The 22,769-nt window shown below is 47.5% G+C and overlaps 1 protein-coding gene across 1 annotated transcript in view; it reads right to left on the bottom strand.

Annotated features, from left to right (window-relative positions):
- The window catches only part of RIPOR3 (RIPOR family member 3), a 277,332-nt gene that overhangs the window by 133,580 nt on the left and 120,983 nt on the right, over nt 1-22,769 (bottom strand). Inside the window, 3 exon segments of the mRNA XM_030211650.1 lie at nt 844-897; nt 18,152-18,175; nt 19,304-19,382. Of these exon segments, the coding sequence (XP_030067510.1) occupies nt 844-897; nt 18,152-18,175; nt 19,304-19,382 (157 nt within the window).

Genomic DNA, 22,769 nt, shown 5'->3' with positions numbered 1-22,769 from the left:
ACTGGCCGGCTCGAGCCGGTTTCGGGCGGGAAGACGGCCGCGCATGCGCGGTGCGCGCGGGCGCGCGAGGGCTAGCAAAGGACTTTGCTAGTGAAGTTTTCCGATTGGAGCCGTGGACGTCACCCATCAGTGAGAACAAGCAGCCTGCTTGTCCTCGGAGAATATACAGATAGCAGCAGTGGTCAGACCTCTATCTGGATAGCTAACCAGAAAGTTTATCATCTGGGTTTTGCCACTATCCTGATAATTGCCAACTCCACTCTCACACCAACCTGCACTACTGTTAGCACTGAAGCAATCTGTAAAGATAATCAGTGGCACTATTTGGATAATGCCGCTGAATAGCCAGTGCTAGCTAAGCCATTTATTTGGATAATGACTACTATTATCTGGATATATGGCTCTGAATATTGACTTGTACGTTTTAGTGTATCAGTGCTCCTGTGTTACAAGCGCTCAAACTACCTCTCCCACAGAAATGTATTGGACCATTTATAGTTCTATGGAACCTCCAATACACCCTTGAGCACATCTACTGGGTCTTTTCCTCAGTTTTTCTCCCATGTCAAATTTAATCCCATTCTGTTAAGTTTTCAGAAAGTTATTTTGCCACAGATGGATAAACATTTTTGACCCATGAATAATTTCTTTTCCACATTATATTGAGTTGGAAAGAATAAATACAAATGATCAAGATACTTGATTAAGAGGATCTTTAACTAAGGCATGCTCACGTTTTTAGTATTCGCTAAAAACATGAGCGTGCCTTAGTAAAAGATGCCCCTAAGTGTCTTAGCATTTGCTTTGAAAGTAGAGTTGTGCAGGTTTAAAACTTAAGCTTACCTTGCTGATATGAAATTCCAGTTTTCGAATATATCTTTCAATGGAACGAATTTCCTTTGAATAGAAACAAATGAGTATTAAGTCCCATTTATTTCAGAACTCAAGAAAGCACTGACTAACAGAGAATTTTTCATTGTAGGGCAGTGAGGATAAAGACTATGATCGAATAGGTTCTGTGGTATTGTAGCAGGAGTGGAACATGGGCAGACAAGGAGGCATATTTTCAAAGCACTTTGGGAGGCTAAGTTCCATAGGTTTCTATGGAACTTTGGGAGGCTAAGTGCTTTGAAAATATGCCTCATGATGATCCAGGTGATTGCTATCTGATATCATATATTTCTATGTTTCAGAAAAAAACATTGATACAGTTTTAATGTGATATTGGTATAAAATAGCCCAAGAGTACAAAGATTGCACTTTGCACTTGTGTATAACATGTCCAGGGTATTTGGTATTTTATTTTCTTCTGTGCAATAATGCATATAAAAGATTGATGGCTGACATAATGTTGATATCAAACCAAATGTGATGAACAATTCTCCATTTTAGTGCCCATGTATCAATTCCAGGATCCTAATAGAGAAGGTTCATGGTATATGCAAAACTAATCCATGTGGAGACCAGGGGCGTAAACAGACACCCAATTTTGGGTGGGCCTGGGCCCAAGATGTGTGGGCAAAAGAACTTCGCCTTGTCCCATAAGTGATTTGGTATCTCCCTCTCTCACCTGCATGCCATATGATCTCTCAAACATCCCACTCCCCCACATGCATTTTAAATAGCAGATTTTCACTGGCAGCAAGCAGCAACTAATACACGCTGCTCATGTTGGCCCCATAGCCTTCCCTCTGATGCATCTTCCTGTTTTCGCATAGGTGGGAATACATCAGAGGGAAGGCTGTGGGATCAGTGCGAGCAGTATGTATCAGTCGCTGCTTGCAGCAAGTGAAGATCTGCTATTTAAAAGGTATGCAGGAAGGACAGTTCCATATCATCAAGCTGATCAATCCATAGACTGGTGGGTTGTGTCCATCTACCAGCAGGTGGAGATAGAGAGCAAACTTTTGCCTCCCTATATGTGGTCATGTGCTGCCGGAAACTCCTCAGTATGTTCTCTATCTCAGCAGGTGGTGGTCACACATAGCAGCAGCTCTGGCTAGGCCTCCAAGCCTAATTTTTAGGTTTTGTTGAGTGCCTGGGGTTGAGGGCTCTTTTGAGCAAGTGCAAACCTGGTGGTGCCAGGTCCCTCCTTTTCTCCCCCCTCCCGCTGGCTCCGTTAAAAAAAAAAAAAAAAAAATTTTGAACGTCCTTAAAGGCGTTTATTTCGACGTTTATTTAAGCGTCTATTGCAGCTACTCACTGGGACACCAGGTCGTTACAACTCGGAGCGGACAGCAGGTAATTTTTACCTTTTTATAGCGGGCAGGGGGTTCCCCGATTCTTCTCCTCGTGGCCTATGGCGTCGGAGGGCGAGGGCGCAAAGGGTCGCTCCCCGGGTCGCTTGAGCGCTTCTAGAGGGGATGCGGGGGTCTTAAAGCCTGATTCGCCCTTGTTGGGTGACAGTTTCGTGACCGATGAATGTCCCGGTCCTTCCTCCGGCGTGGCGGTTTTTCCCGCCATAAACGCCCATCCCCCGCTCCTCGCCTCCGCCATCTTGGCCGGCCACGCAGCTCGGACGGCTTCTTCTTGGGCCGCCCTTGAGGTTGGAGACATTAATGCCATGAACGCCCTTAATTTGGGCGACGGCACAGAAGCGGCTAAAGTTAAGAGCCGTTCTTCCCGCGCGGCTCCTTCGCGGAGTTTCGCGCCGGACGCCATTTTGGATGCGCAGCATGTCTCTCCCCCGCTATTGCGAGCGCCGGTTGAGGGTGCGTCTAGGGCTGTTGCCCAGGCTGCGGAAGTGCACAGTCTGGGGGGTTTCTCCCCCGAGTTTGTTTTGCTGCTGCATCAGGCCTTCCTCATGCACAACGCTGCCCCTGCTCCCTCGTCTGGTAAAGAGGTTGAGGTTCCCAGAGGTAAACGTCCTCGGGTTGATTCCCAGGCCTTGGAGGAATTTGTCTCCTCCGATGTAGATGAGGGCAGCGTGTCTGAGGTCTCCCAACGGTCCTTTGCGGATTCCTTGGAGGAGACGGATCCCCGCTCGGATGGAGCGGATGACCCCTCTGCAGCGCGGCTTTTTAGCCCAGAGGATTTGCCCAACCTGTTGTTACAGGCCATGGACACTTTGAAGATTTCCTCTCCGGAGGACGTCTCTCCCTCAGCCCCTGTTGGCTCTGCCATTATGCTGGGGACGAAGCGCCCGCCTAGAACCTTCCACGTGCATGATGCCATGCACACCTTAATTTCGGCTCAATGGGATGTCCCAGAAGCGAGCCTTAAAGTGGCTAGGGCTATGTCCCGCCTCTATCCTTTGGCTGTGAGTGAACGTGAGGCCTATCTGTGGCCTACCGTGGATTCTTTAATCACTGCGGTGACTAAGAAAACGGCGTTGCCGGTGGAAGGTGGCACGGCCCTAAAGGACGCCCAAGACAGAAGATTGGAGGCGGCCTTAAGGTCGTCCTTTGAGGCGGCTGCTTTAAGTTTGCAGGCCTCAGTTTGCGGCTCCTATGTGGCCAGGGCGTGCCTGACTATGGTGCAGCGGGCTTTCCCCTCGGATCTTTCCTTGAGGGCTGATTGGCCGGCCCTGGAATCGGGCTTAGCCTATTTGGCAGACTTGCTGTATGATGTCTTGAGGGCCTCAGCGAAAGGCATGGCTCAGACAATCTCTGTGCGGCGGTGGCTTTGGCTGAAACATTGGTCTGCTGACCACGCCTCTAAATCCCGCCTGGCTAGGTTGCCTTTTAAAGGCAAGCTGCTCTTTGGGGTCGAGCTGGACAAAATCGTGACCGATCTCGGCACGTCTAAGGGCAAGAAATTACCAGAGGTCAGGGCTCGGGCTAGTACTCGTCCCGGTACCTCCAGAGGACGGTTGCAGGAAGCCCGTCGGTACCGCCCGGACAAGTCGGGTTCCTCTGCCCCCTCTTCCTTCAAGAGGAATTTCTCCCCAAAGCAGCATTCCTTTCGCAGAGACCGCCGTCCCGGAGGTGCTCCCTCCGGTCCTCCCCCAGGGTCTCGTACCCAATGACGGGGTCTTGGTCCACGCCCCAGTGCAGATTGGAGGACGGCTGTCCTCGTTTCTGGGCGAGTGGACCACAATAACTTCAGACGTGTGGGTGCTGGAAGTCATCAGAGACGGCTACAAACTAGAGTTCTGCCGACCCTTAAAAGACGGGTTTTGTACTCTCTCCCTGCAAGTCTCCGGTCAAAGCTGTGGCAGTGCAGCAGACCTTGGACAATCTGATCCGCCTGGGTGCGGTCGTTCCGGTGCCAGAAAGTCAGCTTGGCAAGGGACGTTACTCCATTTACTTTGTGGTACCAAAGAAAGGAGGTTCTGTCCGGCCTATCCTCGATCTCAAAGGGGTCAATCGGGCCTTGAAAGTGCGGCACTTTCGCATGGAGACTCTCCGCTCTGTTATAGCGGCAGTGAAGGCAGGAGAGTTCCTGGCATCCTTGGACATCAAGGAAGCGTACCTGCATATTCCCATCTGGCCTCCTCATCAACGCTTTCTGCGTTTTGCAGTCCTGGGACGACACTTCCAGTTCAGAGCCCTCCCTTTCGGGTTGGCTACTGCTCCGCGGACCTTTTCCAAAGTAATGGTGGTCATCGCGGCCTTCCTACGAAAGGAAGGGGTACAAGTCCATCCTTATCTGGACGACTGGTTGATCCGAGCCCCCTCTTATGCAGAGTGCGGCAAAGCTGTGGACCGGGTAGTTGCTCTTTTGAGCTCCCTGGGATGGATCATCAACTGGGAGAAAAGCCAGCTGCGCCCGACTCAGTCCCTGGAGTACCTGGGAGTTCGATTCGACACCCAAGTGGGCAGAGTGTTCCTGCCAGACAATCGGATTGTCAAACTTCAGGCTCAGGTGGACCAGTTCCTAGTAGCCTCTCCCCTTCGGGCTTGGGACTATGTGCAGCTGTTGGGCTCTATGACGGCCACGATGGAAGTTGTGCCCTGGGCCAGGGCTCATATGAGACCACTTCAACACTCTTTGCTGCAGCGCTGGACTCCGATGTCGGAGGATTATGCTGTGCGCCTTCCCTTGGACCCAGCAGTGCGCAAGGCGCTGAGCTGGTGGATGCAGACAGACAAGTTGTCTGCGGGAATGCCTCTGGTGACCCCAGAGTGGATTGTCGTCACGACGGACGCCTCTTTGTCGGGCTGGGGAGCCCACTGCTTGGGAAGGACAGCGCAGGGGCTCTGGTCTCCTGCAGAGGCAAAGTGGTCTATCAACCTCCTGGAACTCAGAGCCATTCGGTTGGCGCTTTTGGAGTTCATCCCGGTACTGGTGTTGAAGCCTGTACGGGTCCTGTCGGACAATGCCACGGCTGTGGCCTATGTCAACCGCCAGGGAGGTATCAAGAGCGCCCCTCTAGCCAAGGAGGCTATGAATCTTTGCCAGTGGGCGGAAGCGAACCTGGAGCAGCTTTCAGCGGCCCACATTGCCGGAGTCATGAATGTCAAGGCGGACTTTCTCAGTCGCCATACCTTGGAGCCCGGAGAGTGGCAGCTATCTGCTCAGGCGTTCTTGGACATCACGAAGCGCTGGGGCCAGCCGAGCCTAGATCTGATGGCGTCATCGGCCAATTGCCAAGTGCCGCGCTTTTTCAGCAGAGGACGGGACCCTCGATCCATGGGAGTAGATGCTCTTCTCCAACAGTGGCCGACACAAGAGCTTCTCTATGTGTTCCCGCCCTGGCCCATGTTGGGCAGGGTGCTAGACCGGGTGGCAAAGCATCCCGGCAGGGTAATCCTGGTGGGTCCGGATTGGCCCAGGCGTCCCTGGTATGCGGACTTGATCAGGCTCTCAGTCGACGATCCTCTGCGGCTGCCAGTGGAGCAGGGCCTGTTACATCAGGGTCCCGTGGTGATGGAGGATCCCTCCCCCTTTGGTCTTACGGCCTGGCTATTGAGCGGCAGCGTCTGAGGAAGAAGGGCTTCTCAGACAAGGTCATCGCCACTATGCTGAGAGCGAGGAAGCGCTCTACTTCTACTGCTTACGCCAGGGTTTGGCGTATCTTTGCAGCGTGGTGTGAAGCAGGCTCACTTTCTCCCTTCACTGCTCCAATTTCTTCATTGTTGGCGTTCCTGCAAGAAGGTCTGGAGAAAGGCCTGTCGCTCAGTTCCCTTAAAGTCCAGGTAGCGGCTCTGGCTTGCTTCAGGGGCCGCCTGAAGGGTGCTTCCCTGGCTTCGCAGCCAGATGTGGTGCGCTTTCTCAAGGGAGTTAATCACCTGCGCCCTCCTCTGCACTCAGTGGTGCCTGCGTGGAATCTCAACCTGGTACTAAGAGCATTGCAGAAGCCGCCTTTTGAACCCTTGTCGAGGGCATCTCTGAAAGACCTGACGTTGAAAGCAGTCTTTTTGGTGGCTATCACTTCAGCCAGAAGAGTTTCCGAGCTCCAGGCGCTCTCATGTCGAGAGCCTTTTCTGCAGTTCACTGAGGCAGGAGTGACTATTCGCACAGTGCCTTCCTTTTTGCCCAAGATTGTTTCTCGCTTCCATGTGAATCAGCAGCTCTGTCTCCCTTCCTTTCGTAGGGAGGACTACCCAGAGGAGTACTCTGCTCTTAAATATCTGGATGTGAGACGAGTCATCATCAGATACTTGGAAGTGACCAATGATTTCCGGAAATCGGATCATCTGTTTGTCCTGTTTGCAGGTCCTCGTAAGGGTCTGCAGGCTGCTAAGCCTACAGTGGCAAGATGGGTCAAGGAAGCCATTGCAGCGGCTTATGTGGCTGCGGGGAAGGTGCCGCCTATCCAGCTGAAGGCTCACTCCACGAGAGCTCAGGCGGCCTCGATGGCAGAGGCCGGATCCGTCTCCTTGGAAGAGATATGCAAGGCGGCAACTTGGGCTTCGGCTCATACATTCTCCAAGCATTACCGTTTGACTGTGGCTGCACGGGCGGAGGCCCGGTTTGGAGCTTCAGTGTTGAGGTCAGGGATTTCAATGTCCCGCCCTGGGTGAGTACTGCTTCGGTACATCCCACCAGTCTATGGATTGATCAGCTTGATGATATGGAAGGTAAAATTATGTATAATCATACCTGATAATTTTCTTTCCATTAATCATAGCTGATCAATCCATAGCCCCTCCCAGATATCTGTACTGTTTTTATTCTGGTTGCATTTCAGGTTCAAGTTTAGTCTTCAGTTACTTCAGAAAGACTTCGTGTTCAAGTTTTTTCACTTGGATTCTTCAAGAGTTAAGACGAGTTTGTGTTACAGTGAGCTGCTGCATTCCTCTCCCCTCCGTTTTACGGGGCTGGATTGAGACTTAAAATTCTGCCGGCACTCCCTCCCGCTTCGTGCGGCTGTAGGGCAGCTTTGTACCCCTCCCGCTTCGGCGGTGTTAGGGTCAGTCAGCTCCTCCCGCGGTTGCGGTTGCAGGATAAGCCAGATCCCCCCGCATCGGCGGGTGTGGTGTCCCTCCCCCGCTCCGCGGGGATGAGCTGGACGGATTCCCCTCCCCCACTTGTGTGGGGATGAGCTGGGTTACTTCCCCTCCCCCGTTTCGGCGGTGGTGAGCTGGGCAGAGTGTCCCTTCGTGGGTGTAATTCTCTAAGTGCTGAGTCCTGCGGATGGAGCTTTGATATCGACATACTGAGGAGTTTCCGGCAGCACATGACCACATATAGGGAGGCAAAAGTTTGCTCTCTATCTCCACCTGCTGGTAGATGGACACAACCCACCAGTCTATGGATTGATCAGCTATGATTAATGGAAAGAAAATTATCAGGTATGATTATACATAATTTTACCTTGTTGGGAGTTTTTGCCTAGTGGGGCTTTGGGATCCCTGCCAGCCACACATCATAGAGAAATATCCAGTGTACCTGAATGTAACTCAACTTGAGCTACTACTGAAAAAGGTGTCCATGGGTCTTTCCTTTCAGGGTAAAGATATTTAGATCTAGCACATGACTTTTCAACTACTTTGGGTTGAACTGTGTTCAAGGACAGTGGTCTAATTATAACAAACCAAATCAACCTAGGGTGCTAATTGGCAAAAACAGAATAGAGCTCTTAGAATTTTTCACATATACCTAATGCTTCCTATGCTGTGTATTATTTCCTTTTTCTTCTCTGGAAGCAGAGAGACCCCCAAAAGGTGAACAACAAGGAGCTTTTATCTCTTTGAACACAATAAAATACTAGATCAATATTCAGCTGGTGGGGGGGGGGGGGGGGAGGTGGGGTAAGTGTTTTTATTTTTTAAACATTGCCATAGCTGAAACAACATCCAGATGTTTGGTGCCAGTATGAGGTTGGTAGCTGATGCTGAATATCCAGATAGAAATGATATTCAGCCCTCTATCTGGACAGCTAAACGGATACAGTTAGGACATCCATGTTGTTGTCCTAAATTTATCTGGATAGTTATCCAGTTAGCAGACTGAATATTACCACTAACTGGATAATTCTGGGAACCACCCAGAAGAAGCAATTGTGCGCTTAAGTGGGGGGGGGGGGGGGTTAATGATGAAAAAGCAATTTTTAAAAGGGAATCTATTCAGAGAAAGCCCCTTTCAAAACTGCACCCCCCCCCCCCCTCCCACCACCACCAATCTCAGTGCCTGGACTGGAGTCAGCAAGCAGGAGGCAGATCAGCTTGGAGCAGAGAAACTTGGCGAAAAGACTCAGCATACAAGAGGACTGACAGCAAGTGAGCTGATTAACCTTCAAGTGGCTGTGAACAGTTTCTTACTTCTCAGCAGCCCTTTTAACTCAGTTTAGCCAATTCCTGACACCTAGAGGTGTAACACTGGGAGCTTTCTGGCAGTCTTCATTGTCTTCAAAACCAGCAATATCGAATCAACCTATTAATATAATTTATAAACCACTATAAATGCTGAAAAAATTTGAGACCATCACGACTATGAACCTATAATTTACAACAGAGTGGAATATGAATTGTTATGTTCTCTTCGGCTCCCACAGCTGGCATCAACCTGAAGAAAGCCACAAGACAATGGTAAAACGTCGGTTCCACTTATTCAAACGTGGCAAAACCCAGATAACAGCAACAATTGTTACCACCCTTTAGGGTATATGATGGTCCCAAAACATTATTTTAGCAGGTGGAGTAGCTTAATGGCTACAGCAGCAAGGAACCATCCTTGCTCTGCCCATGAACTACCCATTTGAAATTTGGGTTTAAATCTTCCTGCCATATCCTGTCATCTTGAGCAAGTCACTTAGGGGGTTGTTTACTAAAGCTTAGCTCAAGTTATCTGCAGCAGAGTCCTTTTTATTCCTATGGGCCCTGCTGCAGATAACTCAAGCTAAGCTTTAGTAAACAGGGGGGGCTAATCCTCTATTAGTTCAGGTACAATCTCAGACTATAAGCCTTCTGAGGACAGAAAACTACCTACTATATTTGAATATAACTCGCCTTGAACTATTGCTGAAGATGTGAGCTAAATCCAAATAAGATGGGTTCAATATTTTAGGTATTGGATGTTCCTTTCAAATCTTTCCAATTTTATTTTATTTATTTAAAAACATTTATATATACTGCTGAAAAATCAATGACTGATACAGTCATATATACTACAAACCTGAACTCATTTCAATGCAATTTACAATAAAAATAGAATTTATGGTGCAATACTCTTCATTACAGAATTGATTTGCTCCTGCTCATTGGCTGGTCTGAAGGTTAGGATTCCTATCCTAAACATTCAGGCTGACCTGGTTCAAGTTACTGTCAGAGTTGTACTCACAAGTTGTCAGGGTAAGAAGTGCCTTTAGGCCTGCAAGTTATGCAGGATGACTGAAAATGTTCTTGTAAAACGAAGATACTTACCTGTAGCAGGTATTCTCCGAGGACAGCAGGCTGATTATTCTCACAACTGGGCCGATGTCCACATTGGCCCAGGAACTGGCATTAGCAATAGCAAAAAGAAAAAACTTTTCTCAGAGCCATCTGGCGCGCGTGCCGCAGCGCCCAAGAACTTCCCACCCGCCGTGCGACCACGCTCCTCACTTATGGTCTAAAGCAAAAAGAAACCAAACAACTCCAAGGGGAGGTGGGTAGGTTTGTGAGAATAATCAGCCTGCTGTCCTCGGAGAATACCTGCTACAGGTAAGTATCTTCGCTTTCTTCGAGGACAAGCAGTCTGAGTTGTTCTCACAACTGGGGTATCCCTAGCATACAGGCTCATGCAAAACAATAAACACTGGTCAACTGGGCCTTGCAACGGTGAGGACAAAACATAGATTAATCTGAAACTATATACAGCTAGCTGAGAGTGCAGCCTGGAACAGAATAAAACGGGCCTAGGTGGGTGGAGTTGGATTTTAAACCCCCAAACAGATTCTGCAGCACCGACTGCCCAAACCAACTGTTGCATCGGGTGTCCTGCTCAAGGCAGTAGTGTGATGTAAATGTGTGGACTGAAGACCACGTTGCAGCTTTGCAAATCTCTTCAATGGAGGCTGACTTTAAGTGAGCCACCGATGTAGCCATGGCTTTGACATTATGAACCGTGATATGGCCCTCCAGAGTCAGCCCAGCTTTGGCATAAATGAAGAGGAGTGTGGTAGCCGTGTTAGTCCACTCTTAAGGTTATCAATAGAAATCAAACAAAATAAAACATGGAAAAGAAATAAGATGATACCTTTTTTATTGGACACTAGTAAAAAAGGCCCGTTTCCGAAACCAATGAAACGGGCGCTAGCATGTGGCTTTTTGTGTGTGTGTGTGTGTGTGTATGTGTCACAGAGTTATTTTGTGTGTGTGTGTGTGAGTGTGTGAGGGTGCAGTGTGTGTGCAGGTTGTTGATGTGTGTCTTTTTTTGTTTTTTGCTTGGGAGTTGGGGGATGTGCCGTGCTGTCCTTGGTCGCTGTTTGCTGCTGGCTGGGTCGCGGGTAATCCTTCCAGCTGGGCCGCAGCTTGTCCTGTTCGCCCACGTCCCAGATGGTGACGGGCACGTTGTTTTCCGGCTCCTCTGACTCCATGTCAAGCAATCCCAAATATAGTCTGTGCTATAGGCCCTCTGGCACTCTTCAGTACTGGCATTAGGCATTTAATAATTTCTTCCCCCCCCCCCCCCCCCCCGGTCTATTTTTGCACATAGCCACAGCAGGAATATTCTTCTCTCGTTCCAGCGGTGGTTCTGTGCTCTCCGTGCTGCACAGATAATGAGCCATTCTGCTGGGGAATGCTCCTCCCTTATTGTCACGTAGTTTCCTCTGATTGGTCCGTCTTACGTTGCCTAGTGTTGCCTGGGAACGGTGTTGTGATGGTCCTTTGTGTTTCAGAATGTTGAGGGTGTTTTTTCTGATTGGTCCGTCATGCGAGGGCGGGGCAGAGAGACATGGTCAGTGTTGTGGCTTCACCACCATGAATCCATGAACCCTTCAGGGAGTGACTGAGTGACTTCAGAACGTTGTCTTCAGAACATTGAGGGTGAGTTTTATTATAGTAGATAACTTAATACATTTCTTGATTAGCTTTCGAAGGTTGCCCTTCTTCGTCAGATCGGAAATAAATATTTTCGATCTGACGAAGAAGGGCAACCTTCGAAAGCTAATCAAGAAATGTATTAAGTTATGTCCAATAAAAAAGGTATCAGCATAAATGAAGGAAATGCAATCTGCTAGCCAATTGGAAATTGTGCGTTTTCCGATGGTGACTCCCCTCCTGTTGGGATCAAAAGCAACAAATAATTGGGCGGACTGTCTGAAGGCTTTGTCCGCTTCTCGTTAAAGGCCAATGCTCTCTTGCAGTCCAAGGTGTGCAAGCTGCTTTCGCCAGAGTGGGCATGAGGACAGGGAAAGAATGTTGGCAAGACAATGGACTGGTTCAGGTGGAACTCTAACACCACCTATGGCAGGAACTTAGGATGCGTGTGGACTACTCTGTTATGATGAAACTTAGTATAAGGTGCATCCACTACTAGGGCCTGAAGCTCACTGACCCTACGAGCTGAAGTAACAGCCACCAAGAAAATGACCTTCCAGGTCAAGTATTTAAGATGGCAGAAATTCAGTGGCTCAAAAGGAGCTTTCATCAGCTGGGTGAGAACAACGTTGAGATCCCATGAAACTGGTGGAGGTTTGACAGGGGGCTTTCACAAAAGCAAAACCTCTCATGAAGCAAACAACTAAAGGCTGTCCAGAGATAGGCTTACCCTCTGCATGCTGATGATAAGCACTGATTGCACTAAGGTGAACCCTTACTGAGTTGGTCTTGAGAACAGACTCCAACAAGTGTAGAAGGTATTCAAGCAGGGTCCGTGTAGGACAAGATAGAGGATCTATGGTATTGCTGTCACACCAGACGGCAAACCTCCTCCATTTGAAAGAGTAACACCTCTTTTTGGAATCTTTCCTGGAAGCAAGCAAGACCCGAGAGACACCCTCCGAAAGACCCAAGGAAGCAAACTCTATGCTCTCAATATCTAGGCCATGAGAACCAGAGACTGGAGGTTGGGATGTAGAAGCGACTCCTCGTTCTGAGTGATGAGGATTGGAAAACACTCCAATCTCCATGGTTCTTCAGAGGACAATTCCAGAAGAGGGAACCAAATCTGATGCAGCCAGAACGGTGCAATCAGGATCATGGTTCCGCGGTCTTACTTGAGTTTTAGCAGTCTTCTCTACTAGAGGTTATGGAAGGATATGCATACAGAAGGCCTGTACCCCAATGAAGGAGAAAGGCATCTGACGCTGGTCTGTTGTGGGCCTGAAGCCTGGAACCAAAGTGAGGGACTCTGTGATTGATTTGAGTTGAAAAAAAATTCATCGAGGGGGGTGCCCCATGCTCGGAAGATCTTGCGGGCGACGCCCATGTTCAGTGACCACTCCTAAGGTTGTATTACCCTGCTGAGCCTGTCGGCCAGACCGTTGTTTACGCCTGCCAGATACGTGGCTTGGAGAAGCATGCTGTGACGGCGGGCCCAAAGCCACATCTGGAGTGGCTTCCTGCTTTTTGGTATAGTACATCGGAACCTGATTGTCTGTTTGAATTAAGAGCTCCCCACCCCAGGAGGGATGCACCCATTGTCAGCAGCTTCTGCGGCTGAGGAATTTGGAATGGTTGTCCCATGGTCAAACTGGGCCAGATTGTCCACCACTGAAGAGAATTCCAAAAATCGGTAGACAGTTGGATCACATCCTCTAGATTACCTGCAGCTTGAAACCACTGGAAAGCTAGGGTCCATTGAACAGATCTCATGTGCAAACGTGCCATGGGTGTACCATGAACTGTGGAGGCCATGTGCCCCAAGTGTCTCAACATCTGCCAAGTTGTGTTCTGTGGATGTTCGAACCGAGGACACTAGGGACAGAAGGTTGTCTGCCCGTGCCTCCGGGAGGTAGGCTCGAGCCATTCTCGTGTCCAGCAGTGCTCCAATGAACTCCAATTCTGAACAGGAGTGAGATGGGACTTGGCATAATTTATTACAAACCCCAGTAGTTCCAGCACTTGAATAGTCATCCGCATGGATTCCCGAACATCTCCGAGGTGCTCTTTGCCAGCCAATCGTCGAAATAAGGGAACATATGCACTCCCAGTCTGCAAAGCGACGCTGCGACTACAGCTAGGCATTTTGTGAAAACTCTTGGTGCAGATGCCAGGCCAAAGGGCAGTATGCGGTACTGAAAGTGCTGCGTTCCCAGCCGAAATCGAAGATACTTCCTGTGAGCTGGAAGTATCGGGATGTGTGTGTACGCCTCCTTCAAGTCCAGAGAGCATAGCCAATCGTGTTCCTGAATCATGGGAAGAAGGGTGTCTAGGGAAACCATCCTGAACTTTTCTGAGACCAGGAACTTGTTCAGGGCCCTTAGGTCTAGGATGGGACGCATCCCCCCTGTTTTCTTCTGCACAAGGAAGTACCTGGAATAGAATCCCAGCCCTTCTTCCCCTGGTGGAACGGGTTTCACCACATGGGCCTGTAGAAGGGTGGAGAGTTCCTCTGCAAGTACCTGCCTTTGCTGGGAGCTGTATGAATGAGCTCCTGGTGGACAATTTGGAGGTGTGGATTTCAGACTGAGGGTGTATCCTAACCGGACTATTTGAAGAACCCAGCAGTTGGAGGTTATGAGAGGCCACCTTTGGTGAAAAAACATTAACCTCCCCCCAACCGGCAAGTCGTCTGGAACGGACAATTTTATAGATGCTATGCTTCCCTGGAGCCAGTCAAAAGCCCATCCCCTGCTTTTGCTGGTGAGCAGCAAGGGCCTTTGGCGCACGCTGTTGACGAGAACGAGTGCACTGGGGCTAAGCCTGAGTAGGCTGGCGGGATGCAGGAGGGTACCTACACCTAGCATAGGAATAGGGAGCACTCCATGACCCCCCAAAAAACCTCCTAGATGAGGAGGATGTAGCAGAAGGCACCCGGCGGTAGAGAGAAGCCATAGCATCCGTGTGCTTCTTGATCTGGTCAACCAGGTTTTCCACCTTCTCTCCGTAAAGGTTATCCCCCCCAGCATGGTACATCCGCCATCCTCTGCTGGACCGAATGGTCTAGGTCAGAGATGCACAACCATGAGAGTCTGCGCATCGCTATACCTTGAGCAGAGATTCTGGATACCACATCAAAAGTGTTATATGCGCCCCTGGCCAGGAATTTACGGCATGCCTTCTGCTGCCTGACCACCTGGTGAAAGGGCTCAGCCTGATCCAGAGGGAGGGCATCGACCAAGGTAGCCAGCTGCCTCACCGAGTTCCGCAAGTGGATGCTCGTGAAGACTGGTAAGACTGGATACAAGCAGTGAGCATAGCGGCCTAGTATGTCTTCCTCCCAAAAGAATCCTAGCTTTTCTGCCGGGGGGGGGGGGGGGGGGGCGCCAAGGCATAGTCTCTAGTACTCTTGGGTCTGTTGAGGATGGAGTCCACCCCATGGAATTATGGGGTAGCTGAGACTTCATCAACCCAGGTTCACCATGGATCCGATACTGGGAATCAGTCTTCTTAGGGATCACAGGGCCAGACAGAGGGAATGACCAGTTTCGCATAAGGACTTCCCAGAGTACCTTATGCAAAGGAAACGTTACTGCCTGGTGGAGAGACATAGTCCAGGACCTCGAGCATCTCAGCCCTGGGCTCATCCTCCACTTCAGCAGAGAATGGAATGGCCTCAGCCATTTCTCATACAAATGAGGAAAAGGAGAGGCTCTCAGGAGGAGACACTCTCCTTTCAGGTGGAGGGGAAGGGTCAGAGGGAATTCCAAAGGACTCATCGGAGAAGTACCTGGGATCTTCCTCTGACTCCCAAGAGCGCTCCTCCTCAGTATCGGAAAGCACTTCCCTTAGGGATGTCCGAGACTGAGCCTGCCTCGATGCCGAAGACCGATGTCTTCGAAGGTGGTGTCGAAGGGCTGATGCCCGCATGGACTGCGGTGAAGCTTCCTCCACCGACATCGATGGGGAGTCAACCTGAGTGGCAGCAAGCGACACCGAGGTCAGGGATCTCACCGCAAGTGAAGGGCCAGACAGAGCTGCAGCAGACAGCATGGCAGGCGCAAGCATCCCTGATGTCGAAGCAGACTGGCGCAGGACTCCTTTCAGAAGCTCTGGAAGGCCTGGATGCGCTCATTGAGAGCTACCATCGGAGAAGGCTGCAGGGCCGGTGGAGCAGTCAGCGGCAGAACTGGTTGAGGCTTGGGAGCAGGAACCGGATTGCTGGGAGGCCGACGCGTCGGCACCTCCTGTATGGAGGGGGAGTGGTCCTCCCAGCACCGACACTTCTCGGGTGCCGAATCCTTTGACGCCCCAGAGCTCCAGGCACCGTGTGTCGAGGGAGAACGGTGACGGTGCTTCTTAGCCTTCGCTCGATGCACATCACCGAGGCTTCTTGGTGCCAATGAGGACAATGTTGAATCATCACGTCGCCTCAGGGTCGGGTCCGACGACGGACGGTCCAGTGGGCCTGCACAGCAGGAGGCCACTCGATGCCTCAGTGCTCCCAGCGTGCCATGGCCTCTCAGCAGCCATGGGTATCTCTACTCCCAACACCGATGCGTTCCTCGATGTTGATGTTGACTCCGTCAACCTTGGTGCTGATAATGATGCCAACGTCGAAGGAACGGACCAAGCCCCAAAAAGTTTCTCTCTCTGGACTTCCTGAGCAAATTGTGTCCTCTTCTTCATACGAACACAAAGGACACAATGAGCCGGGCTATGGTCGGGCCCAAGGAACTGGATACACCAAGAATGTGTATCTGTACCTGAGATGGTCTGGTTGCACAGAGTACAACGTTTGAAGCAGCTGGGAGTCTTCGATGACATGGAAGGGAAAACTGCACTGGTGAAATCAAATGGCTGGACTGTGCCAAGAAAAAAGGCACAAAAAGGGAGAAACTGGGCTGCTGCGAAAAACAAAGGAAACTTCAAACGGGGGAAAAATTAAACTAAAAACTTTTAAAGGAATGATTTTTTTTTTAAACAAAATAAAAACAAAATGAAATCAAAAACCAAAACAGAAAAAACACTTCGGTGAAGGCTTTCCCAGGCACTAAAAGGAGCCACAGAAATTGCTGTTGCTCCTTGCACGGAAGAAAAAAACTGAGGAGCATGGTCACGCAGTGGGCAGGAAGTCAGTCTGCGCACGTGCACCAGAAGACTCTGGCAAAAGTTTTTTCTTTTTGCTACTGCAAATGCCGGTTCCTGGGCTAACGCAGACGTCAACCCAGTTGTGAGAACAACTCAGCCTGCTTGTTCTTGGAGAAATATATTTACAGTCACTATTACATACCATATTTCAATACCTGATGCATAGGACCCAGCTCTGTGCGAGCTGTAAATGCCTGAGTGCCCCCAATATTGAACAAACTCTTTGACTGTGTTCATGGAGAAGTAGTTTTTGTTAGGTTTATCATCCACAATAATTTTGAAAAGCTGGCTCCTATGACCTGATGCAGTTACTTATGGTCAATGTAGATGTCAAAAGTACTGAAAAATAGCTCAGTGTGTCAAACTGCAAGGCATGCCTACTACTACTACTACTACTACTTAACATTTCTAGAGTGCTACTAGGGTTATGCAGCGCTGTACAAAATAAACAAAGAAGGACGGTCCCTGCTCAAAGGAGCTTACAATCTAAAGAACAAAATGTCAAGTTGGGCAGTCTAGATTTCCTGGGTAGAGGTGTAGAGGTTAGGTGCCGAAGGCGACGTTGAAGAGGTGGGCTTTAAGCAGAGATTTGAAGATGGGCAGGGAGGGGGCCTGGCGTATGGGCTCGGGGAGTTTGTTGCACGCGTGGGGTGAGGCGAGGCAGAAAGGGCGGAGCCTGGAGTTGGCGATGGTGGAGAAGGGTACTGAAAGGAGGGATTTGTCTTGAGAGCGGAGGTTACGGGTAGGAACGTAAGGGGAGATGAGGGTTGAGAGGTAAGGAGGGGCTGCAGATCGAGTACATTTGTAGGTTAGTAGCAGAAGCTTGAATTGAATGCGGTATCTGATTGGAAGCCAATGAAGTGACTTGAGGAGAGGGGTGATATGAGTGTAGCGGTTCAGGCGGAAGATGAGACGTGCAGCAGAGTTCTGAACGGACTGAAGGGGGGATAGGTGGCTAAGTGGGAGACCAGTGAGGAGTAGGTTGCAGTAGTCAAGGCGAGAGGTAATGAGAGAGTGGATGAGAGTTCGGGTGGTGTGCTCAGAGAGGAAAGGGCGGATTTTGCTAATGTTATAGAGGAAGAAGCAACAGGTCTTGGCTATTTGCTGGATATGCGTGGAGAAGGAGAGGGAGGAGTCAAAGATGACACCGAGGTTGCGGGCAGATGAGACGGGGACGATGAGGGTGTTATCAACCGAAATAGAGAGTGGAGGTAGAGGGGAAGTGGGTTTGGGTGGGAAGACAAGAAGTTCGGTCTTGGACATGTTCAGTTTCAGGTGGCGGTTGGACATCCAGGCAGCAATGTCGGATAAGCAGGCCGATACTTTGGCCTCTGAACAATCCAGTTTTTAGACCTCTATATTTAGCAGTAAAAATCTATTTTCATGCTTAGCTTGTGCCTTTGGAAATTCCAAAGACGTCTATATTCCTATTTTAGGAAGCTAAACATAAAGCATTGATTTTGAAAATATAACCCAGTATATGTATAACAATGCTAATAAGCAACTTTACAAAACAAGACAAAGGTGAGGATTAAGAAAAGAAACTGAACTAAAGGTTCGCCTCAATAACAAGACCAGATCAAATCAACAGTCCAAGTATTGGGGCCCTCACTTCATTCAAGCAAAAAAAATAATTTGTTGCTACATACCTTGTCCAAATCATAAAAATATGCCTACAAGAGAAAAAATGTTTCCATTGTTATAGCACACCAAAAATGTAAAGTTTATATTTGGCAGAAGTACAAACCATTAACAAATATTTATCAGCACAGATAAGAAAAATACAGAAAAAGCACCAAGGGCCTTTCAAGCATGGGAAAGTCAAGAGTCCTTTATTACTAGGCCCGACAAGGGCTGTGTTTTGGCATCAAGCGCCTGCATCATGGGTCAATAGGAATCAGTCTATATAAAATTAATGAGTGAGGGCTGACATAATCAGTAAACCAGAATTCTCAACACAAAAATGAAAATGCAAGGTCACATTCCAATTTGAAGATGCTTGACACCGAAACACAGCACAGATAATGCCATATAGTTATTTCCTGAATGGTATAAACTGCACCCTATGTACTATGTTGGTCAAAGCTGTCACTATAGTATGTCCACAACTCAGAAGATACTCCTAACTGGTAGCAGCATAAACATTCAGGGCTGGCATTGGGTGGTGGGGGGGGTGGGGAGGTATAAGCCAGATCAATTGTATTGGGCCCACAAGGCTGTACAAAGCTGAAGGAAACACAGCCTGCCGGTAGGCTTTGGGGTCCCTTCTCGACTTTATGCCCTGGACCCCAGCACATTCAACACCTACCCTGCATTCAGATATATACTACTCATACTTTCTGTGGTAGGTAAAACTACTGCATATGAACTGTAGTAGAAAATCTGCTACATATGAAAGGGATGTGCTGTCTTAAGACGACATGGAGTAGAGAAGTAGCTAGTGCTTAGTGCAGTGGGCTAAGAACCTGGGGAACTGAATTTGATTCCCACTGGAGCAGCTTGTGACTGAGCAAATCAATTAACCCCACTAGGGGCAGAGAAAGTATCTGCATATAATACTTGGAAACCGCTTTGGCTGTACCACAGAAAGGCAGTATATCAAATCCCATTACCCTTAGACAGAAAAAACAGTTTTTTTTATTTTGTTCTTTTTTTTATGCACGCTAAATGGTTTTAGTGGGTGCTAAAATGATAAAACAAATTTTAAAAAAAATCCCTGTAATTGTAAACCAAAACAATAAAAATAATGAAACATTTCTGTACACACCCCTCATGTTTGTAACAAGAGTTGAGAATCTTACCAGCCTGGAGTTTCGTTTCATATCCTTCTGTTGGTCTGTTAGGTAATCCAAGTGAATCTGATGTACATCAAGGTATTCACTGCAAAATATTAAAACACACTATATTTCAGATTAATTTTCATAAATCCTTATTTAGTATTATTTCTGTACTGCATCCATGAGTCCTCCAGATAGAAAATAAATTGCTATATGGTCACCTGTCCAACATTTATAATAAAACACACATGCAGAAACATAGCCATTCATTCTCACATATGGGTGATGTCATCCATGTCACCCGGCACAGAACGCTTCCAAAAGCATAGTACAGTGTGATAGGGTTTATAGAACACTGCCCCTTACCCTTAAGAATAGTCCTTCAGACAGCCTGAGCCACCTTAAGATCACTGGTCTTGCCCTGGGAGGAAGTGAGCCAGCAGGGGTGGAATCAGAACCAGAAAGCATAAAAGGCAGGGCTAGACTGAGATTAGGGAGGCCCAGGGAAGAAAGAACGGAAGCCCCAGCACATGCCATTACAGCTTATCTCTAATGATCGTGACCTGGCTGAGGTAAGCCACTTTTGTTTCCTGATTTGAGACTCTGGGGTCTGGCTAGAGCCAGATATGGAACTCGGAGAAGATCCGAGAAGAACTTACAGGCTGTGTTTGGGGCGTGGCAGCCCCACCAGCCACAAACTGTGTTTTGGGCCTGCCAGCCAGAGGCCTGCTTGAAGACTGTATTTACTGAACTACAGAGGTATTTCACCTTGTGTTCCTGGCCCTGTGACATAACAGGCCTCAGGATTCAGTTAACAAAACACTTGTTTATTGCTCCTTTTGTGTCACCTGTTCAGGGGCATAGGCTGCTCCCAAGTTTATGCCACAGGATATCTTACCCAGTATGCTAGCCAGATCAATAGCGTGAGAGTGCACAATTGACCAATTTACCACCGCAATGGGGTGGGACAATCTATTCAGTCATATTTTCAGCGTTTGACATTCCAAGGAAAAATACTCTGTGAATGTTTCCCTATATTCTCTATCTCAGAGGCTAACTGAGGTATTCACAGCAGTGATAAGCAAGAGTGTAAATGTGGAGCTATTATACTACTGTTTCATTAGAAACAAAAAAGACATATGTATGCAATTATAATAATTTCCTAGGTTACTATTACACACAAAACAATTATTCCTATCAATCCTATGCAATAATATTTACTTAATCATTGACCAAATAAACAAAAACAGAGTCATGGTATAGTGCCATGAACTACCTTTCAGAGAGAAACTTTTTATTTTTCAGAGAGAAACCTTTTATGGGTAATGAGTGTGGTAAAAGGTTACCATATTTATCTGCTTTAGCAGTGCAAATTAATAGACAATACTCATGTGTTTAATGTTGTAAAGAATTTAGAAAAGATATGTTAATTTTCCTTTGCACACAGCCAATATTTCATTCCAGAGAGAGCATTTTGTGCGTACTGGCTGTGATGTAGAATAAACTAAAAAGGTCAGAAACATTCCCTGTACTGATTGTACCTGATAGATCATGTAAAGAGAAACCTTTGCTCATAATTTCAAATATACACATGTGAATATATAACCTTAGATAGCAATTGGTAGAACTTAATATATGTCTGTAGCCATAGCTTCAATAATAGTGAACATGGTTTTCTTTTCTATAGCTCGCCTGCTAGTGAAAATGGTCTCTTTTTTTTTTTTCCTTTCTTGGACAATGTGAACTAATGGAGGGACTGTTAGTAGGGAGGGTCTATTAATGTCTGCTTATAGTTTCTTGGGTACCCCATAACATAAAACAAACATGTAACATGGAGACCACATGACAAACAAACAAAGAACTCTATTAGGCCTTTAGGTCTCCGATCGTCCATTCCAGATCCAGGATTGAGCTTAACCTGCAAGTAGAACACAAAAGCAACGTACGCGGCATCCATCTTGGATTTGCCAAAGCATTTTCATTCATTTAGAACTAAGCAACAATTAGCAAAATTAATAAAGCACAGAAGCATCTTCTGTGGCATCCATCTTGGATTACCACAGCAGTTTCATTTACTATCTCATAAGTAGAACAACATAGATCTATTCATTTAAAAATGTAGAAGAGGCATAGATCTATTTTAAAATGTAGAACAGGTATCTGAGATAGCCATATATATATTAGTTACTAGCACCATTAAAAATATTAATATCTCATAAGTGGAACAGGATCACTATTTCATTAGAACTTGAACTCTGAAAAAGACAAGAAAAATAAAAACACTTTCATATTAATTTTAGCAGGTCACATGGCTGGTTCTGGTGGGGGATCCCTCTCTTGTTCACAGTTCCTTCCCATAATCTTAGACCATTTTATGCGAGCAGCGTGCAGTGCAGACAGGCTTTATTTTCTTAAGCTTTAGTTTCTTTTCTATAAAAATAGCATATCTTGTTAATTCACATTAAAGCACAATATTAAGTTTCAGCTCCAGCGGGATTTACCTATTATAAGGAGGCATTTTTAAAACTTCTTACCCAGTATTTTAGTTTCAACTCCAGTGGGAGTCACTCATCAGAAAAAAGACATTTCTAAATCCTTAAACAATATTATATAGGTACATCTATTTCTCAAACATACTATAGTCACAATAGAAGCTACATCTTTAATTAAAAGAACAATACAAGCTATATTTTAAATTCTTTACAGTGTTACAAAGGGCCATTGCAAAAAACGTTTTCTATATTCCTGTCCAACCTATTCTAAAAATCAACCACCTGGATCCCACTGCCATCTGCAGAGCGGGTCATGCTGTGGAGAAGTCCAGTCCAGGCTGGATGCGTCTCCTCATGTTTCTAGGAATTAAATTGCAGGAAGAGCTGACAGAATAATGTCAGTTTCTGGTCCAGCAGGACTTGCAGTTATAAGTTTCTGTTTATCTGGCGGCAAATTTCTCTTTTTATTGTTAGCTATCTGCAATATCTGCAAGGCTACATGAGAGTTTAAAATGTCACATGCTTGCTGGCGGTTTTCAGTAGCTACATACTGAGGAGCTGATTCCTTTATTAGAAATTCCCTTCTATGGGAGCTTGGATCAGAATGCAGCCCAGGTGGTGCATCTGTGTGTTGAGGAGCTGGACATTTAACTGGAGGCTTACCTTCATAAGCATTTAAATTAGACTGCAGAACAGGTTGTGCATATATGTGCTGAAGTTTTGGATGCTGTGAGGGGGTCTGAGAACTAATGGTTCTAGTTGAACCTCCTGCTACGGGTGTGGACTGTGATACTGTTACCACAGCTGAAACATGCATGGCTGTAGCTGTATTTGGGTCTGGAGGAGCACATGGGAGACCCATAATGGTTGAGACCTGCATACGAGCATCCTGTAATTTTTGTCTTAAGGTTTCTATCTCCTTGTGACAGTGTACATGATCAATATTCTCATCTATATGTGGCGTTTGCAGTATTAATTCTCTGATTAAATGCTTCAAG

The sequence above is a fragment of the Microcaecilia unicolor genome, chromosome 8 (assembly GCF_901765095.1).
Source record: "Microcaecilia unicolor chromosome 8, aMicUni1.1, whole genome shotgun sequence".
Lineage (NCBI taxonomy): Eukaryota > Metazoa > Chordata > Amphibia > Gymnophiona > Siphonopidae > Microcaecilia > Microcaecilia unicolor.
The sequence above is the reverse complement of the archived record's forward strand: the minus strand, read 5'-3'. Positions and strand labels throughout refer to the sequence as shown.